We start from the raw sequence: 25,148 nt of genomic DNA on the forward strand, positions 1-25,148 counted from the left end.
CTGCTGCTGCTGCTGCTGCTGCTGCTGCTGCTGCTGCTGCTGCTGCTGCTGCTGCTGCCGCCGCCGCCAGGTCACCTCCAACTTGATTAATTCAAGTCCCAGAGATACAACTAACTTCTTCTTCCACATTAGCCAGAAACCAAAAACCTTTCTGGCTCAGTCCAGCAGTTGGCTTGGCTCCAACTGCTTTTCCCAGTAACATTCCAAATGGAATTTTCATTTGACTGACAGATGATCCATCCTCAGCTTTCTGTCTTGCATGCATGCCTCCTCTACAAAAAGGAATACTAAAGAAAGAATACTCACAAGTGATCATTATCAGAATTAATTAAACCAGATTCAGTAACATAATTAATGCAACTATCTGTTGGTAGTTGCTTAACTTAATTAGAACATAAAGCAGTTTATACTGATTTTAACGATGTAGCAGGGAACCTGGTATAGGAGTTACTGGATAAGTGACTTCCTTTGTAGATTAGAATCTTCTCTGATTTTTTTTTTTTGCTTATTTAGTGTAAATCAGAGGCAAGACTTGAATCTAGGTCTTCCAGGCATTGAAACCAGTTATTTATCCAAAATCCCATGCTATCTTATTGCAAGGCATTTTATATTTCACATCAGCTTGGCATTAGTTGTTAGGGACTTTCCCCTACTTCCATTCAACTCTGTCAAAAGAGAATTTTAGTAAAGCCTCCATTTTGCTTGTGAGAGTCTCAATGCATACCTTTCTGGTCCCCTGGACCAGAATTGAACTGAGTGAGAGAGACATCCTGAGACCCAGAGGGAGAGAGTATATATTATGACCAAATAGGATTTATACTGTTAATGCAGGGATAGGTTAATATAAGGAAAACTATAAAAGTAATTGATTGCATCAACAAAAATATAACAATATTATATGGTTATACTGATAGATTAAAAAAAGTTTTTGACAAAATACAAAATTCATTTCTATTAAAAATGCTTGAAAGTATATGCATACCTGGATTTTTCCTTAGGATAATGAGATGTATATAGTTAAAACCACTAGCAAAAATTATTTATAATGATGATAAGTAAGAAACCTTCCCCAAAAGATCATGAATGAAAGTAGAATGTCCTTCATCACCAGTATTATTTAATATTGTATTAGAAATGCTAGCAATCAGAATAAGAGAAGAAAAAGAAACAGAAAGAATCATAATGAATAAAGAGGTAAGAAAATTATCTGTTTTCATAGATGATATGATGATATATATATAGAAAATCCTAAAGATTCAACTAAAACGTTAGGTGAAACTATCAGTAATTTTAGCAAAGTAGCAGATTATGAAATAAATAAATCTTCAATATTTCTATGTCTCCAAAAATGTCATGCAAGAAGTGATAGTAAGAGATAAGCCATTTAAAATAAATATATATATATATATATAGAATAAAATTCATAGGGACACATCTGCCAAAATAATTATAAATTATAAAATTATATTATAAAAAATTTTTATGCAAATAAGATGAGATTTAAATAATTGGAGAAATATTCATAGTTTCTTGGTGGGCAGAGCAAGTATAATTAAAATGATAATCCTACCTAAACTAATCTATCCAAAAATTATTGATAAAATTCATTTGGAAAAACAAAAGATTAAAAATATCAAAGGACTTAATGAAAAAATGTAAAGGAAGGAGGTCTAGCAGTATCAGATTTGGACCTATGTTATAAAACAATAATAATTAAAACTATTCATTACTGGATAAGAAATAGAAACTCAGATCAGTGGAACAGAACAGACTTAAAAACAGTTTTAAGAGATTATAGTAAGCTTGTGTTGGACAAAAGTAAAGGTTCAATTTATTGGAATAAGAACTCTGTATTTGGTAAAAATCAGTGGGTAAACTGGAAATCAGTCTGGCAAAAACTGGATATCAATCAATATCTTACATCATTGACCAAGATAAGATCAAGATGGTTACATAATCTTGACATAAAGAGAGATTTATAAGTAAATTAGAAGAACAGGGAACATATTACCTATCTGATTTAGGGATAGAAGAAGAATTTTTGAATAAATGAGAGGTAGAAAGATATAAAATGAATAATTTTGAATACATTAAAAGAAACTTTTTGTACAAATAAAACTACTGCAGCCAAGATTTCAAAGGCAAACTATAAGTTGGGAAAACATTTTATAGACCATTTCTTGGATAGCAGTAAATATATAGAAAACTTCACCAAATATATAAGAATATAAACCATTTCCAATTGATAAATGATCAAAAGATATGAATAGACAGTTTTTTGATGAAGAAATCAAATGTAAATATAATGATGTTCGAAATCATTATGATTAGAGAAATGAATCAAACTAATTCAGAGATATCATCTGATACCTATCAGATTGGCTAAAATGATAAAAAGGCAAAGTCACAAATCTTGGAGGGGATGTGGAAAATGGTGTTACTATTTTTATATAGTATAGTATACTATACCCTTGCAACCATGAACTGATTCAACAATTTGGAGAGCAATCTGGAATTCTGTGTGTATACCTTTTGACCTAGCAATTCCACTATTAAGTTTATTTCCTAAGATGATCAGGGAAAAAGGAAAAAACACCTACGTGTCCTAACTCTTTTTTGTGGCAAAGAACTGGAAATTGCAGATGTCAATCAGCAAATGGCTAAAAAAATTGTGCCATATGACTGTGATGGAATACTACTCTGTCTTAAGAAATGACAGATTCATTTTGGAAAAACATGGAACGATGTATGTGAAATTTTGAAAAGTGAAATGACCAGAACCAAGATAACATATATAGTAACAGAAATATTGTTTGATGAATGATTCGTGTATGTCAACTTCCAGAGAAAGAACTGATAAACTGAAATAAGTAAAACATGGTTTTAAATATACATACATCTTTTTTTTTTCTCCAAATGATACTTTCTCTAATTGGTGGAGGAGAGGGAGAGAGTTAACTGGATATTTTAATATAACAAAAAAGGGGAAAAGTATCTTCGTCATTGAATCTTGCATAATGAAACTTTCTTTGGGGAGAGACATGAAGGTTTAATTTTCTTATACCAACATGAAAGAAAATCTAATAGAAAAAGACAATTACAGGAAGAGGGGAGGAGAAAGAGACAGAAGGAGAGAGACAGAAAGAGAAAGAAACTATATTTCATGGCTGGCATATACACATACATATATACATTTCTAAGAAAGTAAAATTTTCCCTGACATGTGTTTCTCCATATTTGACTAAGCAATAGAGAACCAGTGGCCAATTGTTTTTAGAGAAAAGATATCTGGAGAGAAAATAATGGATCTAAATCATTTGAGGCAAAGAATATTCGTTAGTAAGGAAACTGTGACTATATGAGAAGTGAGGCCTTTTCCCATTTTCTACCTGAGGTAGATTGGAAAGTAAAGCCATTCCTAAAGGGTCCATAATTAAGGAATGGGGAAGAGAAAGTCCTGTCTGAATGGAGGACTTCAGGGAGTGTGTGAGAAAGATTCTCAAATGAGAAGGAAATGACTAGTTCTTACCAGTATGTGAAATGCATGTGTATTAAGTTAGGATGCCAGTAAGTCATTTGACTATAGTGTCCCATGGAAATTTGGAGTCCTGACTTCTAGAAGGAGGTGGCAAAAGTCTCTCTGTGACAGGTGATGTGTGGGGAGATCAGGACTCAGACCTGGACTGAAGTTAAGGCTGGCCAATCAGAGATGCAGATGGTGGAGTAACCATTGTATAACTATTTTAACAGATGGATTAAACCACATTGTGGGAAACAAAGAGGACTCAAAATTGTTGGTGAGTCATGAGGACATCTTCTCCATGCATATGGAAGCTTCCCCAGTGGAATAGGTGAATGATAATTATTTATTCCAATGGCCACCAAAGTGGGTAAAACAGGCTCTTAGAAGAGGACTCACAGTTTTGTCAGACATTGAAGATGCCAGTAGGCCATCACCAGTTGTCTTGACTCTGACCTTGCCACTGGACTTCAATGACTGGAAGAGTGAGGCTAAAGATTTTTCAGATAATGAAGGAAAAAAGCATTTATTAACCTGCCTCACTTAAATACAATTCATGAGCAAGCCAAGACATCACTCAGTGATATCATTAGTTCTCTTCAAAAACAAAGAACAAATAACAACAACATTGAATAGTAGCAATTGGATGAATTCCTTCCACTCCAATTCATGGGGTAAACATGTCTTCTTGAACTCAGAGCATGAGTGCACAGCATGCCCATTCTGATGATCAGGTCCATTGTTAAAGAATGTTTGAAACAGATATCTTATTAGCTCCTATGTTGCTTACCTTGTCCCATGATGAAATACTATACCTAAGAGGACTGCCTGCTTCTTCTACTGTTCAGAGTCCTTTGTGAAAAATACTTTCACTACTATCAAAGTGTGTTCCAATGTAAGGCACTGAATAAAGGGTTCATCAACTCAGTGATGGTGGTTTGTGGATGTCTTGGGTCAAGTGCTTGCTTGCACATTCTCATTGATTTCCTGTGGAAACCCTTAGCTTCAGAGATATGTGTTGTGTTGTACATGTTTCTGGAGGAAATATCCACAGTAATGCCACTTGCCATGGAAGTGAAGTTGGGTCAAGAGGCCACCAGGGGTATGCATTAATAATAAATGAAAGCTGTCAGAATCAACTGCATGTGGATTATCTGATATTCTGGACTGGTGTTTTCTCGTCTCCCTCTGTGTGCGTACTGTGATCTTTGATACCAGTTTAACTTCTTTTATCTACCAGATAAAACTATGAATGATAGAAATAAATTTCTTTGGATGGTTGCCATGGGAAAAGTCAACAATGTTTAACAACAACCCCACCCACAGATCAATCATACATCCATACATAGTGGTATGTGCCAGATCCATGCAATCCAAAAAAATAAGGATAAATGTTTGTTTTTATAAAATGAATTTATTGAAGCAGAATGCTTTCTATGATGTAATGTCCATTAATTCACCCATCCATCCATTCATCTATCCATGAAGAAATGTAATTGCTGAGATAACTCTAGGACAACTCTCAAGCAGAGTGATTTTTGGCATTCTGCTCTTGGTAGGTATCCCACTGCCACCACCCAAGGGAAAAGACTGAACATGATCTCTTATCAACATTGAATTAAACACACACACGCCCACCCACATATCTCCCACATGTCTCATAACAAGAACAATAGATGGATAACAAGGAGAATGCAGATGCAAAAAATACTTCTGGTGTATTTCTTGTAAAGACAGATAATATCAGGATTGGAAGCATGGCAGGAGTTACTTAGAATGAAGAATATTTTGTCTCAGTGAAGTCTTATGCAAAAGAATCAAAGGGGCTGGGGGTGGGAATGAGGAGAGCAACAAATCAAAGCAGGATTCAAAATCACCTTAGACAAAATAAAATACCTAGGAATCTACCTCCCGAGACAAACACAGGAACCATATGAACACAACTACAAAACACTCTCCAAACAACTAAAACTAGACTTGAGCAATTGGAAAAACATTAACTGCTCATGGGTAGGATGAGCCAATATAATAAAAATGACCATCCTACCCAAACTTATTTATCTATTTAGTGCCATACCCATTGAACTACCAAAATACTTCTTCACTGATTTAGAAAAAACCATAACAAAGTTCATTTGGAAGAACAAAAGATCAAGGATATCCAGGGAAATAATGAAAAAAAAAACACATATGATGGTGGCCTTGCAGTCCCTGACCTTAAACTATATTACAAAGAAGCAGTCATCAAAACAATTTGGTACTGGCTAAGAAACAGAAAGGAAGATCAGTGGAATAGACTGGGGGAAAGTGACCTCAGCAAGACAGTATACGATAAACCCAAAGATCCCAGCTTTTGGGACAAAAATCCACTATTCGATAAAAACTGCTGGGAAAATTGGAAGACAGTGTGGGAGAGACTAGGAATAGATCAACACCTCACACCCTACACCAAGATAAATTCAAAATGGGTGAGTGACTTAAACATAAAGAAGGAAACCATAAGTAAATTGGGTAAACACAGAATAGTATACATGTCAGACCTTTGGGAGGGGAAAGGCTTTAAAACCAAGCAAGACATAGAAAGAATCACAAAATGTAAAATAAATAATTTTGACTACATCAAACTAAAAAGCTTTTGTACAAACAAAACCAATGTAACTAAAATCAGAAGGGAAACAACAAATTGGGAAAAAATCTTCATAGAAACCTCTGACAAAGGTTTAATTACTCATATTTATAAAGAGCTAAATCAGTTGTACAAAAAATCAAGCCATTCTCCAATTGATAAATGGGCAAGGGACATGGATAGGCAGTTCTCAGATAAAGAAATCAAAACTATTAACAAGCATATGAAGAAATGTTCTAAATCTCTTATAATCAGAGAGATGCAAATAAAAACAACTCTGAGGTATCACCTCACACCTAGCAGATTGGCTAACATAACAGCAAAGGAAAGTAATGAATGCTGGAGGGGATGTGGCAAAGTAGGGACATTAATTCATTGATGGTGGAGTTGTGAACTGATCCAACTATTCTGGAGGGCAATTTGGAACTATGCCCAAAGGATGACAAAAGAATATCTACCCTTTGATCCAGCCATAGCACTGCTGGGTCTGTACCCCAAAGAGATAATGGACAAAAAGACTTGTACAAAAATATTCATAGCTGCGCTCTTTGTGGTGGCCAAAAACTGGAAAACGAGGGGATGCCCATCAATTGGGGAATGGCTGAACAAATTGTGGTATATGTTGGTGATGGAATACTATTGTGCTAAAAGGAATAATAAAGTGGAGGAGTTCCATGGAGACTGGAACAACCTCCAGGAAGTGATGCAGAGCGAGAGGAGCAGAACCAGGAGAACATTGTACACAGAGACTAATACACTGTGGTATTATCGAACGTAATGGACTTATCCATTAGTGGCAGTGTAATGTCCCTGAACAATTTGCAGGGATCTAGGAGAAAAAAACACCATTCATAAGCAAAGGATAAACTATGGGAGTGGAAACACCGAGGAAAAGCAACTGCCTGAATACAGCGGTTGAGGGGACATGACAGAGGAGAGACTCTAAATGAACACTCTAATGCAAATATTATCAACATAGCAATGGGTTCAAATCAAGAAAACATGTAATGCCCAGTGGATTTACGCATCGGCTATGGGGATTGGGGGGGAGGAAAAGAAAATGATATATGTCTTTAATGTATAATGCTTGGAAATGATCAAATAAAATATAATTAAAAAAAAAGAAAGTCAATTTTCTTTCAACACAAATGATAGCTGTAATGGGCACAATGGGATGACAAGATGGGGTGGGATAAGGGCATTAGAGGGATAAAGCAGATGTAAATGAGTATGAAAGAAGTAACAAATTAAACAAGCAGTGATTAAGTACCTACTATGTTCTAGGCACTGGGCTAAGCACTCTTTTACCTCTGTTGACTGTTACATAAACCCTGGGAGATATCGTAATTTTACAGTTGAGGAAACTGACTGAATGAGTTTAAATGACTTGTTCAGCTAGTATATGCCTGAGACTGGATTTGAATTTAGGTCTTCTTGACTCCATGCCTAGGACTCCATTCATTGTGCCATGCTGTGGCCAGAAAAGAAAGCTTACCCAAACAAAAGTCAGGAAAGTGTTACACCCTTCATAGAAGAAATGGCAATGGTGACAACCACATTTTTGGAAGCTGTGCCAAAAAAAATGACCATTACAATACAACTAATATTAGATGATTATGTTGTAAATATGAAAACTATGGATAATTTCACCAACCAATAAATAACTGTACATTAATTAATATTTCTATGTAATAAAATGTAAAATTCTTAAATTTATTTAAATAAAATATGAACTATAAATATTATTTGAATATATTATTTTATGAAAGCAGTGTATGTGAGGAGTGTGACTTTTTTTAGAAAATAGGTAGATGTTGCTATCAAAAGTTTGGAGTCTATTGAGCTATTATTTCTAGAACAGGGTGATCAAAATGGCATAAGTGCTCTAGATCAGAGCTCTCCAATTTTTTTTCTTGTATACTATTATCTATTAAATGTTTGAACATGCACCCACAATATATTAATATTTCTTTATAAATTATGTACATATATTGTTGTGTTAAATGTATATACTAAAACACATGCAAAAAGAAATAAAATGAGATAAAAAGAAATAAAAATTTATTTTATTAATTATATAAAAGCTTCAATATTATTAATAATACTTTTAGTGAGAAGAATATGATTATGCACATTTATTTAAAATTTTTTTGTGTCAACAGGTACAAAGTTTAGGCAGACTTGTAAATCCTAATTATTAATTAATTATTATTCAGTTAGCTTGCTTAATATATAGATAGTTAAGCAGAGTACATTTTTTTAAAAAGGTACTTTTAAAATAGAAGAATACGTAGTACAATAGTCAAAGAGGACATGACTATGAACATGACATGTGGATAATGACTCAGGCAGCTCAGTGGTTCAGTGGATAGAGTATTGGTGTTGGAATTAGGAAGACTCACCAAACTCAGGCATTTACCAGTTGTGTAGCCACCTCTATGCCATGCCAATTTCATCTTCTCCCTTCTCCCCTCACCTGCATTTCCAGCTCCCCTTTACACATTTTTTATCCTATTAAAAAGTAAGCTCCTTGAAGTTAAGGATTATCTTTGATTTTGTATGTATATCATCAGGTCTAAGTATTCTACTTCCTCCATTCTCCTATAGAATATAGAACAGTTCCTAGCACATAGTAGGTCCTCAATATTTGTTTTTTTTAAACCCTTACTTTCTGTTGTAGTAACAACTGAAAGACAGAAGGGCAAGGCCTAGGAAAAGGGGATTAAATGACCCATGTGTGGTCATATAAGTAGGAAGTGTCTGAGGTCAAATTGAACCCAGTTCCTAATGACTCCAGACTTGATGCTATGTCCACTGTACCCTTTAGCTGTCCTTCAATATTTGTTGAATGAATGAGTGGATTTTATCTAGGCTCATCTAGGATATTTAATTTGTGTATTGCACTTGGAATATTATGCTATGGTAGAATATTCTATTTTGGCTATTTCTTTTTTAGTTAAATTCAACAATCAAATAAATGTTTAGAGGACATTTATTTTGTGCAGGGAAATGTAGTAAGTATTGAAAGGGATCTAACAGATCCCTTTTCTTCAAGGAGTTTTCAACCTGGTAGAAGGGAAAAGATGTGTACCATTAAGGATATTTATAAGGTAGAATGTGGCTGGCCCAAAAGAAAAACAGATGATACTAGTAGGGTTTAGAGGATTCTCCTTTTCTGTTTCCTCTTCATGCCTTCTGAATGAATAGTTGCTGCCAGGGAGTTAAGCTTGAGTCAGCAGCTGCAGGAATGAGATGACCACACAGAGTGCAGAGATAGAGCTTTCTGCCTCTCTATTCCATTTTGTCTGAGATCCAGCACACTCAAGATTTAGACCACACTCTTTCATCAGATTCATTGTGATAGCCTGATCTTCATCTTTGAGTTCAGACAGAAGCTCTGGATGGACAGAGAATGAACTTTCTCCCTGTTGACCGAAGTTTGTTTTCAAGATACTCTTAACCTGGAGGACAGAACCAAAATGATCAGAGGGGTGGTCCTGGGGTAGATATCCTGCCCGTTGGGGAGATTCTATAGCACTCTCTTTATCAAAGCCCTTCCCAATCATACTCTCCAACCTGGCTCCCAAGGGATTTATTTTCCTTGCCCTTGAGGTTCTTCATAGGTATTATGAACCATTTTGGGGCCAGAATTCATTGGCATAATTAGGAATTCTTACAACAAGTTCAAACACCGTTATTTTGTTTGGTCTTAGAAAAGCAAATTATCTCCCTCCATCCCTAAATTTTAAGAATGACATCCATTCAAATCCATGAAATCATGAGAATAATCATAAAACCTTAATTGAATGTCCCCTGAATTTGCCTGTCTGGGCTGTGATTAAAAATATTGGAATGGCATCCCAGGTGCTGGGACAAAAATTGAGTAAAGATTGAAATAAGCATGGATGTCATTGGGAAATTGTGGTACTTCTTCTTTAATCCCACATTTCTTACTCCAACTAAAGCCCATCTTTTCCACCCTAACATTCTTTAATCTTTATGAACTCAGAAGAATTCTGTTTCTGAGTCTAGTACTATTTTCACTAGCTCCTCAGTGGAAAGGACCACTTTTTACTCTTGAGGTCCTTTATATGATATAGGTAGCATATGATCATTTCTTCTCTGTTTAAATATTTGTAGCAATAGAAAGCTTACCATTTACAGGGATTACTTATTTTACTGAAAAACAACTCCACTGGTAAAAAATTATTTAACCTGTTGCTTTGAAATTTGACGTTTTGTTATAACTATGTGAATTCAGACCAAGAGAACAAATGTTATAAGCACTGAGCTAGGCACACAGAATTCAAAGGGATCCCCAAACTACCTAGCTTGACCTTTCAAGGCAATATCCTGGAGAAGATTAAAGACTTTTACCAATGTTTTAAGTTCTTCTTGCTGGAGCTACTTAAAGTTATTAAGGATTATAAAATTGAAAAGGACTTCAGAGGTTATCTAGTTCAACAGCTGAATAATATAGATGAAGAAACCAAGGATCAAGTTCACATAAGTAGTAAATAATATCAATTCTAAAGTGGGAGTGAAATCCACATCCTGAAAGGTAAGGGAGATTCATGTCAGAACTTCCAAGAAGATTTGAAATTAGCACCACCTGTCATCATTTCCCTGAGGCTTATTCATCCCTCCTGCCCTACCCCCCTCCCTTGACTCCTCATCACCCTCTCCAAGATTGTGGTCTCCCTGGGTTTTCTCACCAGTTCCAGCTGCTGAGGCAGGATCCTCTTCTCCAGGGACTGGTCCAGCAGCTCTTGCTGAGTGTCAGTCAGGACTAGGAAGAGATCAGAGAACATGCTGGGATTTTAGAATGAGAAAAGTCTCTAGAGAGCTCCATATACCCCTCTCATCATATTTGAGGCAGAAAAGAAAGTTTTCCCCATCCAAACAATCGACTTAGAAAACTGAACAAGGAAACTCTTAAACCTTCAATCATAAAGAAGTCTTTGCTCAGTCATTTCAGTTAGGTTTGACTGTTTGTGACTTCCTTTGGTGTTTCCTGGCAAAGGTAGAGTAGTGGTTTGCAATTTCTTTCTCCATATTATTTTACAGATGAGGAAACTGAGGCAATCAGGGTTAAGTGACTTGCCCATGGATATGGAACTAGAAAGGGTCTGATGCCAGATTTGAACTCAGGTTCAAATTCCAGACCTGATACTGAACCTAATGTGCCACGTAGGAACAGGGGGCAGCTATGTGACTTAGTAGATTGAGAGCCAGGCCTAGAGATTGGAAGTCCTAGGCTCAAATCTGGCCTCAGACATTTACTATATGACCCTGGACAAGTCACATAACCCTCATTGCCTAGCCCTTACTGACCTTCTGCCTCAGAACCAATACACAGCATTGATTTCAAGACAGAAGGTAAGCATTTAAAAAGAATAATAATAAAGAAAGAAATTAGTAAGGAACACTACCCAGACCTATTACAAATTAGAGGACAAAATGAAAATACAAAAAAAGACATAAATAAAAACTTCCAAGAATGTCATATCTAAAATCCAAGGTTTTTTGTTCTAAGCATAAATGTACTAGTTATATAATTTCTGTTAAATATTATCTGATAGGTCCCCTCCTTTTCTCAATAAACTTTTTGGAAAAAGCCATTTATATAAGCTACCTCCATTTATTTCTTTAGGTCTTAAACCCGGGTTCTAATGCTATAATAAAAGTGGAATTACTCTCTTCAAATAATCTCCTATTTACTAAATCTAATGGCTAATCTTTATCCTCATTTTACTTAACCTCTTTTCCCAGATACCCTATGTTTTGGGGTGTTTGTGACTCTACTTCTCTGTCTAGTATGATGACTCATCATTCATGTCATGCTCACTATCTGTAGGGGTACCCAAAGGCTCTGACTTAGCAATTTTCTCTTTTCTCATACTATACTTTCTCATTTGGTCGCCTTATATGTTCTCATATTTCTAAAAACAATCTCTATACTCATGATATCCACATCTTTTTTTTGAACCTTTAACTCCTGCCTTGTGTACTCTGTATTGGTTACAAGGCAAATGAGTGGTAAGGGCCAGGCAATGGGGGTTAAATGAGTAGCCCAGGGTCACACAGTTAGGAAGTATCTGAGGCTAGATTTGAACACAGGACTTCCTGTCTCTGGGCTTGACTCTCAATCCACTAGCTGCCCCCTATCCACATTTATATATCCAGACCTAGTCTTTCACCCACCTCCAGCTTCCCAACAGGAACTTCCAATTAGATATTTCAAAATGGTTATACCATAGACATTTGAATTTCAACATATCCCAAAGAAAGCTCATTATCTTTCTCATCAAACCCACCCTTCTACCAAATTTTCTTGTTTCTGTTAAGAGTACCCCTATCCTCCTTTACATTCTAGTTGGCATTCTGAGGTGTTATTTTTGACTCCAAACTCTTACCCCACATATATAACCCATTACCAAACCTTTTTATCCATGCCCACTATTTTTCCAGGATATGAACCCTTTCTTCCATTCACACATCCACCCTTAGTTTAGGTCTTCATCATCTCTCGTATATTTTTAATAGCCTCCTATTTGATCTACAATGCTCATACTTTTTCATTCCAATATTCTCTTTGGCAAATTGATCTCATCATACCAACATCAGCTTCATCCCCTGAAACTAAGTTAATTTAATTTAAAACTCTTTAATCTGGCTCTCTGTTTATCTTTCCAGGTTTATTTCACATGATTTCACTCTATGCATTTGATAATCCAGTAGTACTGGCTGAGGAGCTGTTCCTCATAGTCTACATCCTCAGTTTCCATGCATGTCATTCAGGAATGAAATGCCAGGTCTCCTAACTTCTGACTGGTGGAATTCCTTGTTTCCTTCAAGATTCAGCTGAAGGGTCAACTTTTTGGTAGTAAGCATTTCCTGGTCCATCAGTGTACTCCTACTCTGAAGTACTTTTTATCTATTTTGTATATACTCTACATTTATGAAGCCCGAATGGCATATTGCACAGGAGAATCAGCAGTGGGAACAGGAAGGCCTCTTCAAGTCCTACCTTTGTCACATATTGACCATGATTCCTTTGACATTTTATTTACCTTCTCGGGAATTTAGGCAACTCTAAGAGTTAAATTGCATAGAAAATACCAAGTTGAATTATTAAAATGTGTTTCCTCACCAGAGATTTCCCTAAATCAAATCTAGCCTCTATCTATATTTTAAAAAATCTTTACCTTCTGTCTTAGAACCAATAGAAAGTATTGGTTCCAAAGCAGAAGAATGGCAAGGGCTAGGCAATGGTGGTTAAGTGATTTGCCCTGGGTGCCACAGTAGGAAGTGCCTGAAGCTATATTTGAACTTAGAACCTTCCTTCCTTAGGCTTGGCTTTCAAACCAATGAGTCACGTAGTTACCCTTCTATCACCTTTTTATAGACTTATTGATTCCATCAGATTGAAAGCTCCTTGAAAGGAGGGAGGTCTTCCTTTCCTTTTACCTCTGGTGATTGGTCCTGTGCCTAGTTTATCACAAGTGCTTAATAAATGCTTGTTGACTTACCAATTGGGATATGTACATATTATCTTTTACATTAGGATACAAGCTCCCTGATACCAGTGACTTTCATTTTTCTCTTTGTATGTACAATACTTGGAATATAGTACTTAAGAAATTCTTGTTGATTGACAGATAAAAATGGAATGGTAGACAGAAAGTGCCTAATACCAGCCCCTCATTTTACATGGGGTAATTGCTAAGAAGAAAAGCATTATTTGTTTAAAAGAAATTCAGGCTAAATTCCATAATAGAATTAGGGGCTTAGCATTCAGTGGGTAACATGAGATTCCTTTAAACTGTTAATTTCTTCTTTCTTTCCTATCCACTCCTTACTCATTAGTGCTCTGAGGAAGTAGAGGATGCTCTCTGTCCGTTGGTTGGATGCATCTCCTGAGTTGTCTTGTAGGTGTTTTAGGATGCAGACCCCAGGGCCTTCCAATTGCCCCTTCTCTCTCATGTCTGGCACCTGATCCAACTGCAGGGAAGAGGCAACAAAGGAGAGAGTGAGGTATATATATTGGATATTCCTTTCTTACACTTTACGGTCCAGTCCCCTCAGTCTACCATTTCTATCCTACCCTGTGCCCCAGTCATGACACTATTTGTGAGCCTTTGAAATTTTTGGATAAGGGATGTTGATTAAAGCTCTTCCACTTGTTTAGAGGATTGTCATTTTAATTACATTATCTCAGCCTTCCCATGAGAAATTAATGTTTTTCTAGTTGTTTAGAGGATTGTCTTTTTTATATAAGGGATCCTGAGCCACAGGGTCATCCTTCCTGTCTAGTTTTTTTTCTATAATTCCTATACTATCTTCTATTCTCTTCCCTTCAACCTCTTCCATCCACAGCCACATTCTCCCTGTCTTTAGCATTAGTCCCCTGTTTTATCACCATGTCCTCCAGGTCTTGTAGAGCCTTCCTGTTTCCTAGTATATCTTGGATTACGTGGAGCAGTGTGACCCGGAGCTCTCTGGACCCTTTGAGAAGAGCTTCTTGCTCCCTTATCATCATTTCCTGAAATTCCTCAAAATTTGTTGGAGCATAGATATGTTTCCCAGTCAATCTATCTGTAAAAATAGAAGAATAAAATTATACTTTGGGAATGCCCCCTCTCCAATTCTTCAAACACAGTCTTGGTTTCTCACTTGTTCTCCCCTCTGACCTCTCCAGATGTGCCCAGATCCCAGATACCTCCCAGCTTGAACACAGTTCTCATTCCCACTTGGTTTTTTTTTCTTCAATTTCTTTAAATTCTTTTCCTTTCCCCTTTAGCCCTTCCAGAGCTCAGTCATGGATCGGTTTCTCTTTAAGAGGAATAATATAAGTATTATTATTAATATTAAGGAATAATATAAGTCAATTATATTATGACTATCTTCCTCCCAGATATGGGCAAGGTTTTAGGACTCACTGTCCTCCACCCCACCCCTATGCCCCTTTCTCATTTCATAAAATGCTTTTCCGGATGAGAATATCTTTCCTCTATCTCTAGCCTTCAGGTTTCTATTTTCCCTCCCACATTAAGACTCCAAATATTCCCCAACAGGATTATAAAATATTTAGGGAAATAGATCCGACCTGGAACTATCTTCAACTTCTCCTAATCTGGGAATGGACTCAAACCTTCTTCAAGGAGAAATAATTTCCTTTTCCCTCATGAATGTATGAGGAAAGGAAATGGGAGGATAGAAATATTTATTAAATGCCCTCTATATATATGGCACTGCACTGTGTGCTTTACAGATATTGTTTGTGGCTGGGTATGGAGGTAAGATATCCTGTTAGATAGGCCTTGGAAAGAACTTGTTGTTGAGAAGATCCTAATGCCATGTACACCAAGGGTGAAAAATACTCCTCCTGCTCTTATCCAAATATATGGAAAGAAAGATAGTATCCCTGTGAAGAGAACCTTCTAATGCCTTCCACCATCAAAAAGTAGGGATCATCAAAACAACTCACCTATATGGAATTCTACCACTAGAAAAAGAGAAAAAAAATCCCTAAGTGAATTATAAGGAACTGAGTCATGAAGTCCAATATGTCTATAGCTGAGGGCTGAGTCCTGAGCCACACATACTGATGTAAATGAAGGATGTTTAGTGGACTGATTCAGAAGTCTCTGTTGGTGATTAGGGAGTTCTGAACACTTCATAGATATTCTCAAGGGCCTATGGAATGGTGAAAGAATCTGTTGCCTAGGGGTTATTGGATGTAACCTTTTGGACTTAAGAGATAAGCAAGGACCAGGAAAGGGTCTTGGGTCATATAAGCCAATAGCAGAAGTTTGTTATTAGTTGCTAATTCTGACAAGGGAAGGGACTTTGATGGTGAGGAGAAACTGGAAAACTACATAGGACCTTTCCCTACCCTTTCCAGTCCCAGGAGGCTATTGTAAAATCGTGAATGGAGTTGACCTTTGAACCCATTTTAGTAGAATAAAGAGATTGAATTCTCTAGAGCAGGTTCAGCATTCATCCGTCTTGGCCATATTGCCTTGGAGTGTATCTTTGAACTTTGTTACTTACCAAGACTCCTTCTTTGCATCTCAGGAATATAAGTAACTCCTGGACAGAGAAGAAAAATGGTTAATTCTGGTTACAACAACTCTATTTCCTCACTGAGTCTCAAGTCAGTCTCTGTATACTGTGTTCCCCTGGAAGAAAATTATGGAATTCTTCCTTCTTTCCCATTAGGTTTAAGTTATTAAGTGCTTGATATCACCTGCCTCATTCCTCTTATCTAGGACACAAGGAACAGAAACTGTTCTATCTATGTTTACCATATCACAGCAGTTGGTGGCAAAGACTGATTCTAGCACCTGCAGGAAGGAGACAATAAACAATCTGTGCTATGCCATAGCCATAGCAGTAGCTATTCGTGCCACACGGCATACATTAGAAGGCAATAGGGTAGGGAGAAGAGGGAAACAAAAGGAATGGTGCCAGATCGTGTTGTGCCTCCCCCTTTCTTATTATCCCAGAACAAATACTTTCCAACCCAAGTTCCCTCTGCTTACTCCATTCATCATTGTGAATGAACAGCTCCAGAGCCCGAAAAGCCAAGATGCTGCCCTGGTTAACAATCACTCCCTTTTTTTCCAGCTGTTTGACCTTGAGTTTGACTCTGTGGAAAGAAAATGGAGCTGGGATGGTATTTTTTTCAGGGAGTTGGGAGCAAAACTACAGGTTTTAGGTGAACACATTTAGAATAGAGTAAGGTTTAAGAGTTCAGAGCATTGACAAATGAAGTGGAAGGAGTGAATTAATGACTTGTCAAACCATGAATCATAAAGAGGGTGGCATGCTATTTCTCCAGGTTGACACAGCAGCAAAGGTCTAATACTGTGACAAAGAGTTTTTAAAAGGCAATGAGATTAAAATGAGGTTTAGAAACTTTCCTACATGGTTAATTTAAAGTGTGAAGATTTTTTTGTTAATAGGTTTATTATTTCATTTATGTCTGACTCTTTGTAGCCCCATTTGGAATTTTCTTGTTCAAGGTACTGGAGAGTTTTGCCATGCCCTTCTCCATTTTATAGATGAGGAACTGAGGCAATCATCTACTTATAGAAACCTGTGGAAAGTAGAACCCTTAAGTGGACTGCTATAGAATCTCCACAACTCTGGTTTCAGTTTAGATACTTGCCAGCATTCAGAAATGACTGGCTATGTAGAACTTTCTGTACTTCCCTCCATCCATCCTAGCTTAGATTCTTCACCTTGAAGTTAATGCCTGGTAGAGAGAATAGTTGTCCCAAGGATGCCTGTATTGAGCCTTCCTTTTTGTTGGAGTGCATCAGAATTGTATCTTCTATGATCTCTACAGCCTCTGCCACCACGTAAAGTTTTTCCCCACGATTTTGCACCTCTTGAAGGAAGGAGTGCTTTGACTTCACTTTTCTGAAAGGTAAATGAGGTGAGAGGGAAGAAGAGGGCATTGGGTGAAGTGTTCCAGTGCCTTCATAGGGCCACAATCCCTCTGTGCTGCTGTGGGGTTAGAAGTCTTAGGGTGAGTCATAACACAGTATTGATGGCTGATTTGATGTTAAATGTTGACCTAATTTGGGAATTTGGGTTAATTTTGGGTGAGTCTGGGGGTATGGCCCTGCTAGAGGCTAAAGGTAAAAATAGTCCAATATTTCAATTTTCCCCTCTCTTAGAAGTCCTATTCTACTATTTCAGTCCCAGGAATTAGAGGTAGATGTGGAGGTGTAGAAAAGGTCACCCTAGTATGAAATCTTCTCCCCAACCTTTTCCTCAAATCTCTAAGTTTCTTCCTTCTTAATTTCCATTGACCTGATCTCACCTCTCCATCAAGGCCTCCCAGATTTGGGGGTCAACAGTGAGGATCTGTAGCTTCAGAGCCAAGTTGCGTGATGACACGGAAGCCCCTGCCACCTCCTCCTGCATCTCACTGGTCACATTCAGATCCCTCTCTCCCTGTAACTCCTTATACTCTGTTTGATAGAAATGGAGGGGTTTGCTTGACGTCACTTCTGGAGAAGAAAGAAGAACAATTCCCAAGAACACTGAGAACAAATGTTGCAACCTGTAGGATGGACATGGTGAGACATACATACACACCCACATTCGTATTGACCTCTCAATCAACCAATCATTCAGCTTTAGCTACACATAAGTTGTTTCCACATTCTGTGTGAAGAGTTGGGAATACATATAAAGAAGTGAAACAGCCCCTGCCTTGCATTCTAGTGGGGATAAAACACAGACAGGTGTAATGATATACCCAATATATAGACAATGGAGACATGTGGGAACTTGTAGTTGTAGTGATTAGGAAAAGATTGCTGTGAGTTTGGCGCTTATTTTTAATTTGTGGGAAGCCAGCAGAGATTATGAGTGGTAGAAGGGGGTCAAGAGGTCAATCCAAGGTATTGACAACAGCTAATATAAAGGAATAGAACCTAGAGAGAAATCAAACAATCAGGAAACATTTATTAAGTACCTACTATATGCCAGGCACTGTGCTAAGGACAATGCAGAAGGAGACAAGGAACTTAACCTTGAGGAACTTAAAATCTAATGGGAGAGATGTCATGTAAAACAAATATATTCAAAAAACATTTACAGGATAAGTTAGAAAATGTAATAGAAAAAAGGCACAAGAATTAAGAAAGCCTAGGGAAGACTTCCATTAAATGATGGAATTTTAGTATAGACTTAAAGGAAGCCATGGGAGTCACTAGGTGGAATTTTAGGAGAGGGAACATTTCAGCATGGGGACCAGCCAGAAAAAATTTTCAGGGTTGAGAAATGAAGATTTGTATTCATGGACCAGTCAGGAGAACAGTGTCACTCGATTGAAGAGAATGTATCAAGGACAATGTAGGTGACAATCCCTGTCTTCATGGAATTTACAATCTAATGGGATAGCTAATATATAAAACAAATATATAAAAACAAGCTATATACAAGAAAACCTAGAAAATACTGTTGAGAAAAATAAACCCGTTGTACTGATATAGACAATTTAGGTAAATAAAGTCAAAAAATCAGATTCTCCAAGTCAAGGTAGAAAGTTAGATTTTATTGGAAGAGGGCCAAGTCTCAACAAAATCGGTCCCTTACATGTATTACATTATTAGACCCAGCAAGATACAATGCAAGGCAGCAGAGACATGGTTTTTATACTAGTACAGTAACAAAATAAATGTTTCCATACAACGTTCAGGACTTATATCACAAGATATAATATCATATAGACCTTCTTAGAAACTGTTACCCAACAACAAAACTGATAGGTTAGTTCATTTAGGAAAGCCCATATTAGTCTAAAGGTAAAATCACAACAAGTATCCTTATTTAGAGAAATAGTGATGACCATTACCTAAAACTCATCTGATCTGGGGGTGGGGGGGTGGAGGATGTTACTTATGGTTATTTCTAAAAAGGGGAGGGTGTAGATGTTTGCACCATATCGGGACAGGAAACTCAGATGATCAGCGTCTTATGATAAAGGGAAGTGCAACCTTAGGGAAGGCTTGGAAATTTCCTTAGAAACACTTTTTATGATTTAGTTAGAAATCTTTATAAAAATCATGAATTCTACTGATTGTAATTAAGATTATAATGGAATTATAGTAATCACTTTAGAATCACAATATTGATTATCTTAAACCTATTGCTATCACTAAAATCCAAGCAAGTATAAGGGGATAGGGGTGTATTTTCCCGACATTATTAAGAGAAAATAGAATTTAAGAAAGGCTAGGAAAGACTTCCATCAAAAGATAGAATTTTAATTGGGACTTAAAGGAAACTATTGAAGTCAGCAGGTGAAATTGGGGAGGAAGAATATTCTAGGCATGGGGAACAGTCAGAAAAAATGCCCAGTGTTGAGGATTCATTTTTGTGGAACAGTCAGGAGGCCAGTGTCACTCTTTTAAAGAGTATGTATCATCGAGGAAAGTGCAAGAAAACTGGAAAGGTAGGAGAGGACTAGGTTATGATGGTCTTTGAATGCCAAATGAAAAATTTTGTTTTTTGATCCTGGAGGCAATAGGGAGCAACTAGAGTTTTATTGAGTAGGGAGTGACAAGATTGGATCTATGCTTTAGGAAAATCACTTTGGTGGCTGAATAAAGGATGGATTGGAATGGAGAAAGATGTGGAAGGAATTAGTTTATTGCAATTGTTTAGCATGAAGTGATGAAAGCCTAAACCAGAGTGATGTCAGGGTAATAGTAGAGAAAGGGACATATTTGGGAGATGTTCCAAAGGTCATATAAATAGGCCTTGGAAACCTATTGGATATGGGGGTGAGAAATAATGAGGAGCCCAGGTCAACTCCTAGGTTTTGAGCCTGAAAGGCTGTGAGGCTGGTTTTGTCCTCTACAGTAATAATAAAGATGGGATATAGCGAGGATTTAGGAGAAAAGATAAATTAAGTTTTTGATATGTTGAGTTTAAGATGTCTATTGTACAGATTAAAGGTCAACAGAGCTTATGAGTGAGGATAGGTAGACTTGAGGATTGTCACCTATCAAAGAGCAGGAGGCCTGGAGTCAGGAAGACCTGAGATAAAATTTGGTTGCAGACACTTGTAAGGAAAATTTAGGGTTGTAATCTAAAGTTCTCACACTTATTAGCTATGCGACACTGAGGAAGTCACTTCATTTCTTAGTCTTAGTTTGCTCATCTGTAAAATGAGAATCATAACAGCACTTACTTCTGTGGATTGTTATGAGGGAGAGAATAATTGTAAAATCTAAGTTAGCAGTGTCTATCAATGCTAGCCATCATAACTTTATTTATAGGTCTATACATGTTAAATATTATTAGATTTCATTATTATAAGAAACTTGGAAATGGTAGGTCATCGGAGCTAATGAGAGCAACAAATGTGTGATAGAGAGAGAAGAAAAGAGGGAGAAGAAAAGAAAAACTCTGAGGGACATCTATAACTCAAGTGTGTGATCTGGGGGAGAGATGGAGAATGGTGTGTGAGAAGCATAGAGGCCCAATGGCTGGGCTGTAAAGGACATGGAGGGAAGGACGGAAGAAAAGAATCATTTATTCAGCACTTTCTATTCTCTACTAAGGGCTGAGGATACAAATCTGAGTAAAGAAGAAAGAGGGAATGATGTGTCAGAGGATGGAAAAGATAGTCAGGGATCAGTTTAAGAATGTGTTTAAATGTTAACAGTAGAATTTATATTTGATATTGTGGAAAAGATGGATCTGCTGGAGCCTATAGTATGTGTGTGAGTATGAGTGTGAGTGTGAATGTGTGTGTGTGTTTGTGTGAGTGTGAAAGGGTAATCATGGAGAACAATAGGAGCCTATTGTGTTAGTTCAAGTGAGAGGTGATGAGGGTCTGAGAGGAGCGAATGCAACAGCAATTATTGTGTCTTGTCCATAATTGGTAGTTAATATTTTTAAATGAATTTGTGAATTGGACTAGTATTTATTAAACATCTACTATGTATCTTGCATAGAACTAGGTATCCTGGGAACATGAAAGAACTATGCAACATACTTTCTGTCCACGAAGAAGTAACTCTCACTTTGTTTCTATGATAGTCTCTATTCCTAGTTAGGAAATCTCTATGAAATTAAAAAGAATCTCTGGGGATGGAATGTGACGGAATGTGTATGTTCAGGTAAATTCAGTAAGCATTTATAGAGTCCCTACTAGAGGAATTAATATTTAATCAAAGAGTTCACCATTTAGATGGGAAGAGAATATTTGTACATAAAAATAAACTGAAAAGAAGACCTCATAGAGTATTATTTAGTGGCAATTGAATTTAACCTTGACATATATTTATGTAGTTTGTATGTATCTATGTGTATATTTATTCTTTTAGTTTTAATGTGTGGATATTTTATTTATACACACACACATATTTTAGGATCTGAAGCCACAGTGACAATATTTAGTTAGAATATCTGGATTTGAGTCCTCCTTTTGTTACTGTATGAACTATCAGTAAGATAAATTAACTCTCAGGACCGCAATTTGCTCATCTGTAAAACGGCAGGGTTGAATGGCAAAAATTTAAAAATTATGTTGAGCTTTAATTTTTTTTTTTTATGGATCCTAAGTGTGAAAATGTGTGGTAAAAAAAAAAAAAAGCTCGTTGGAGAGAGGACATGTACCAGTGGAAAGAGTGTGGGATTGGGATTTAAGTGATTTATTTCAAATTCTTGCTGTACCATTTAACCTAGGTGACCATGAATAAATTATTTAACCTCCTGAGGTGTCAGTTTCCTCCTTTATATCATGAAAATATTGTACTGGCTTATCTCTAAGGATCTTTTGACTTTCAAGTTTTTGATTCTTTTATGGAATCTTATTTCAAAAGCTTCCTACACAAGCTATTGCTACGGCTGCCATAGCTTTAAGAGCCAAATGAAATAAGCAGAAGTAAAAATTTTAAGGGTCAGTTTTAAGAGACTCTTCAGAGTGATGGATTGATAGAAGATGACTGGAGAAGCGGGAAAAGAGAAAAAGAGAATGAAGAGAATTTTTTGTTGGGGTTATTTTAACTTTAATCCTTTACAGAGAATGAAACTCATCCTAAGTGAAATGAATGATGGAACTGATTTCAGAAATAAGGAGAAACAGAAGTCTAGAGAAATGAAGTGACTTGTCCAGAGTCATATAGAAAATAAATAGAAAAGATGGTTTTCTAACCAAGATCTTCTGACTCCAAAGTCAGTGTTTCTTCACCTAGATCTCATTGCAGAATGTATTTCCCTAAGTAGAATGTAAACACTTGAAGGTGGGAATGGTTTGATTTAGTCTTATCTCCAGTGAATTTTTTAGTGCAGCTACCAAGTAGGTGATAAATAAATGCTTGTTGACATATTGTATAGAAGATGTTCATGAATATGTTTGGGAATGTCCCTTGAGTTTACTGTCCAGTGTGCTTACCTCTTTTCAAGATTCTTCCAATGGTTTACCCTAACTCATTTGCTCATTTACCTCAAACCTGCTTACCTGGGACTGGGGAACTTGGCTCCAAGATGTCCATGAGGGAGAAATATGTATGCAAAAAGGTAGGTTCAAAGAACCAGGGAAATTTTTTTTCCTTCTTCCGAATCAGGCAGAAGGGGCGGAAACGAGTAGAGTTGAGAAGACTCTGGACAGGTATGAGATCCCCCTTCCCCAGTTCTTTGACTAGCTTCTTGGCATCACGTTCAAAGATGGAGGACATATTCTCTAGGAAGAGAGTAGATGAGGAAAAGTCAAATGGCAAGATTAGATGATTGTATAGATCCTCTCATTTCTGGTGTCTTTTCCCTTGATAAATTTGATTATTAATTAGGAACTATTATTGATTGATAAGTTTGATTATTGTTTTGAAACTGTTGATTGTTCTGATTTTGTAGTAAATAGTCAGCTATTATTATAGTAAAGTTAATTCAACTTTAAAATTTAGGATGAATTGTAAATTAACCATAAAATACTCATCTAAGAAGATAATATACTTATAGAATTAGGAATAAAATACATATACATATAAAATAGTCATCAGAAATTTTTAGCCTTTGACATTTGTTTGTATCACTGGGAACTGCCCTCTCTTTCTCTACTCTTGTTCTTTCATCCCTAACCACATACTACTATTCTCAATTAAGAATGAAATATCCTTGCCCCACCAATACTCAAAATCCTCTTGTCTATGAAGTGTGAAAACTCACTTTCAAAACAAACAACAGCATGATGGAGACAAACTCTTATCCAATTCAATATTAGATTTACTCTAGTGTTAGACACACCTCAATCTTCCCACATAGTGAAAAAATTACAAATCTCTCCTTTCTTCACCTTTTGAAAAACCCCTTGTTACACCCATCATTTGTTCCTGTTTATTTTCAGCTGAAATTCCTGTTCTTTATTCTTTTGATGACATTTCCTGAACCCTCTCTAACTTTTTCTTCTCACATCATAAAAATCAAGTTATTGCCAATGCTCAGGGTCTCATACCAAACTGGGTTTGTCTGTGGTCTTATTGACTTTGTATGACTTGCCTTATAATAAAGCTCATAAAAGGGATCTTGGGGGTTGTCTAGTCTAACCCACTAAATGGGAAACCCTTACACAACACTCCTGAAAAATTGTCATTCAGCTCCTCCTTGAAGCTTTCCAATGATGGGAAACTTAGGGAAAGTTTATCAAACAAAATAAATTCTACAGCTGTGAATTTAACCTCACTTATCTAATTGTCACTTAATCTCTGCTTCAGTTTCCTCATATAAAATGGTGATAATAATAGAAAAATGTACCTCTTAGGGTTGTTGTGAGGGTCAAATGAGATATTTATAAAGTACTTTGCAAATCTTTTTTTTTTTAACCTTACCTTCCATCTTGGAATCAATACTCTGTATTGGTTCCAAGGCAGAAGAGTGATAAGGGCTAGGCAATTGGGGTCAAGTGACTGGCTCTCACAGTTGTCTGAGGCCAGATTTAAACCTGGGACCTCCTGTCTCTAGGTCTGGCTTTCAATACACTGACATACCTAGCTACCTGCTACTTTGCAAATCTTGAAGGACTATATAAATGCTAGCCATTACTATTATTTGTGGCAGAATTATTATTATCATGTCTCAAATTGCCCATTTTATGGTCATTTTGATCTAATTTTAGTAAGATTTTCCCATATCTGCCTTATCTTCTTCATACTTATTTACTTATACCTTCCACTCATTGCTCCTGATTCTCCCTTTTGAGGCCAAGCAAAACCAGCTTAATCCCTCTTCTCTGTGACAGGCTCTCTAACCTGTGAAGACAATTACTATATCCCTGCTTTGCTTAAAAGAACCCCAAATCAGCCATGTCAGGAAGTGACAGCCAGTGCCAAAAATGGGTAAGAATCTCTGCAGCTTGTTAAGATTTGATGAACTAGAGGAATGTGGAGAAGTAAATGGAGTGAGAGAAAGGATGGATATGAGGAAACCTCATAAGGGGGATCCAATAATACTTGGAAGAAAGGTAGGAGAAAG

At 36.7% G+C, this 25,148-nt stretch overlaps 1 protein-coding gene across 1 annotated transcript in view; it reads right to left on the bottom strand.

The window, feature by feature from the left end:
* Positions 1-9,367: 9,367 nt before the first annotated feature.
* LOC103104550 (gasdermin-C-like) overlaps positions 9,368-25,148 on the bottom strand; it is a 28,624-nt gene continuing 12,843 nt past the window's right edge. The window contains exons 2-8 of the mRNA XM_056821031.1: positions 23,143-23,364; positions 17,983-18,172; positions 16,694-16,800; positions 14,569-14,744; positions 14,009-14,150; positions 10,862-10,935; positions 9,368-9,607 (exon numbers count right to left, since the gene is read on the bottom strand). Of these exons, the coding sequence (XP_056677009.1) occupies positions 9,368-9,607; positions 10,862-10,935; positions 14,009-14,150; positions 14,569-14,744; positions 16,694-16,800; positions 17,983-18,172; positions 23,143-23,364 (1,151 nt within the window). The remainder of the gene's footprint in view (positions 9,608-10,861; positions 10,936-14,008; positions 14,151-14,568; positions 14,745-16,693; positions 16,801-17,982; positions 18,173-23,142; positions 23,365-25,148) is intronic.

This window comes from Monodelphis domestica, chromosome 3, assembly GCF_027887165.1.
Source record: "Monodelphis domestica isolate mMonDom1 chromosome 3, mMonDom1.pri, whole genome shotgun sequence".
NCBI classification, from domain to species: Eukaryota; Metazoa; Chordata; class Mammalia; order Didelphimorphia; family Didelphidae; genus Monodelphis; species Monodelphis domestica.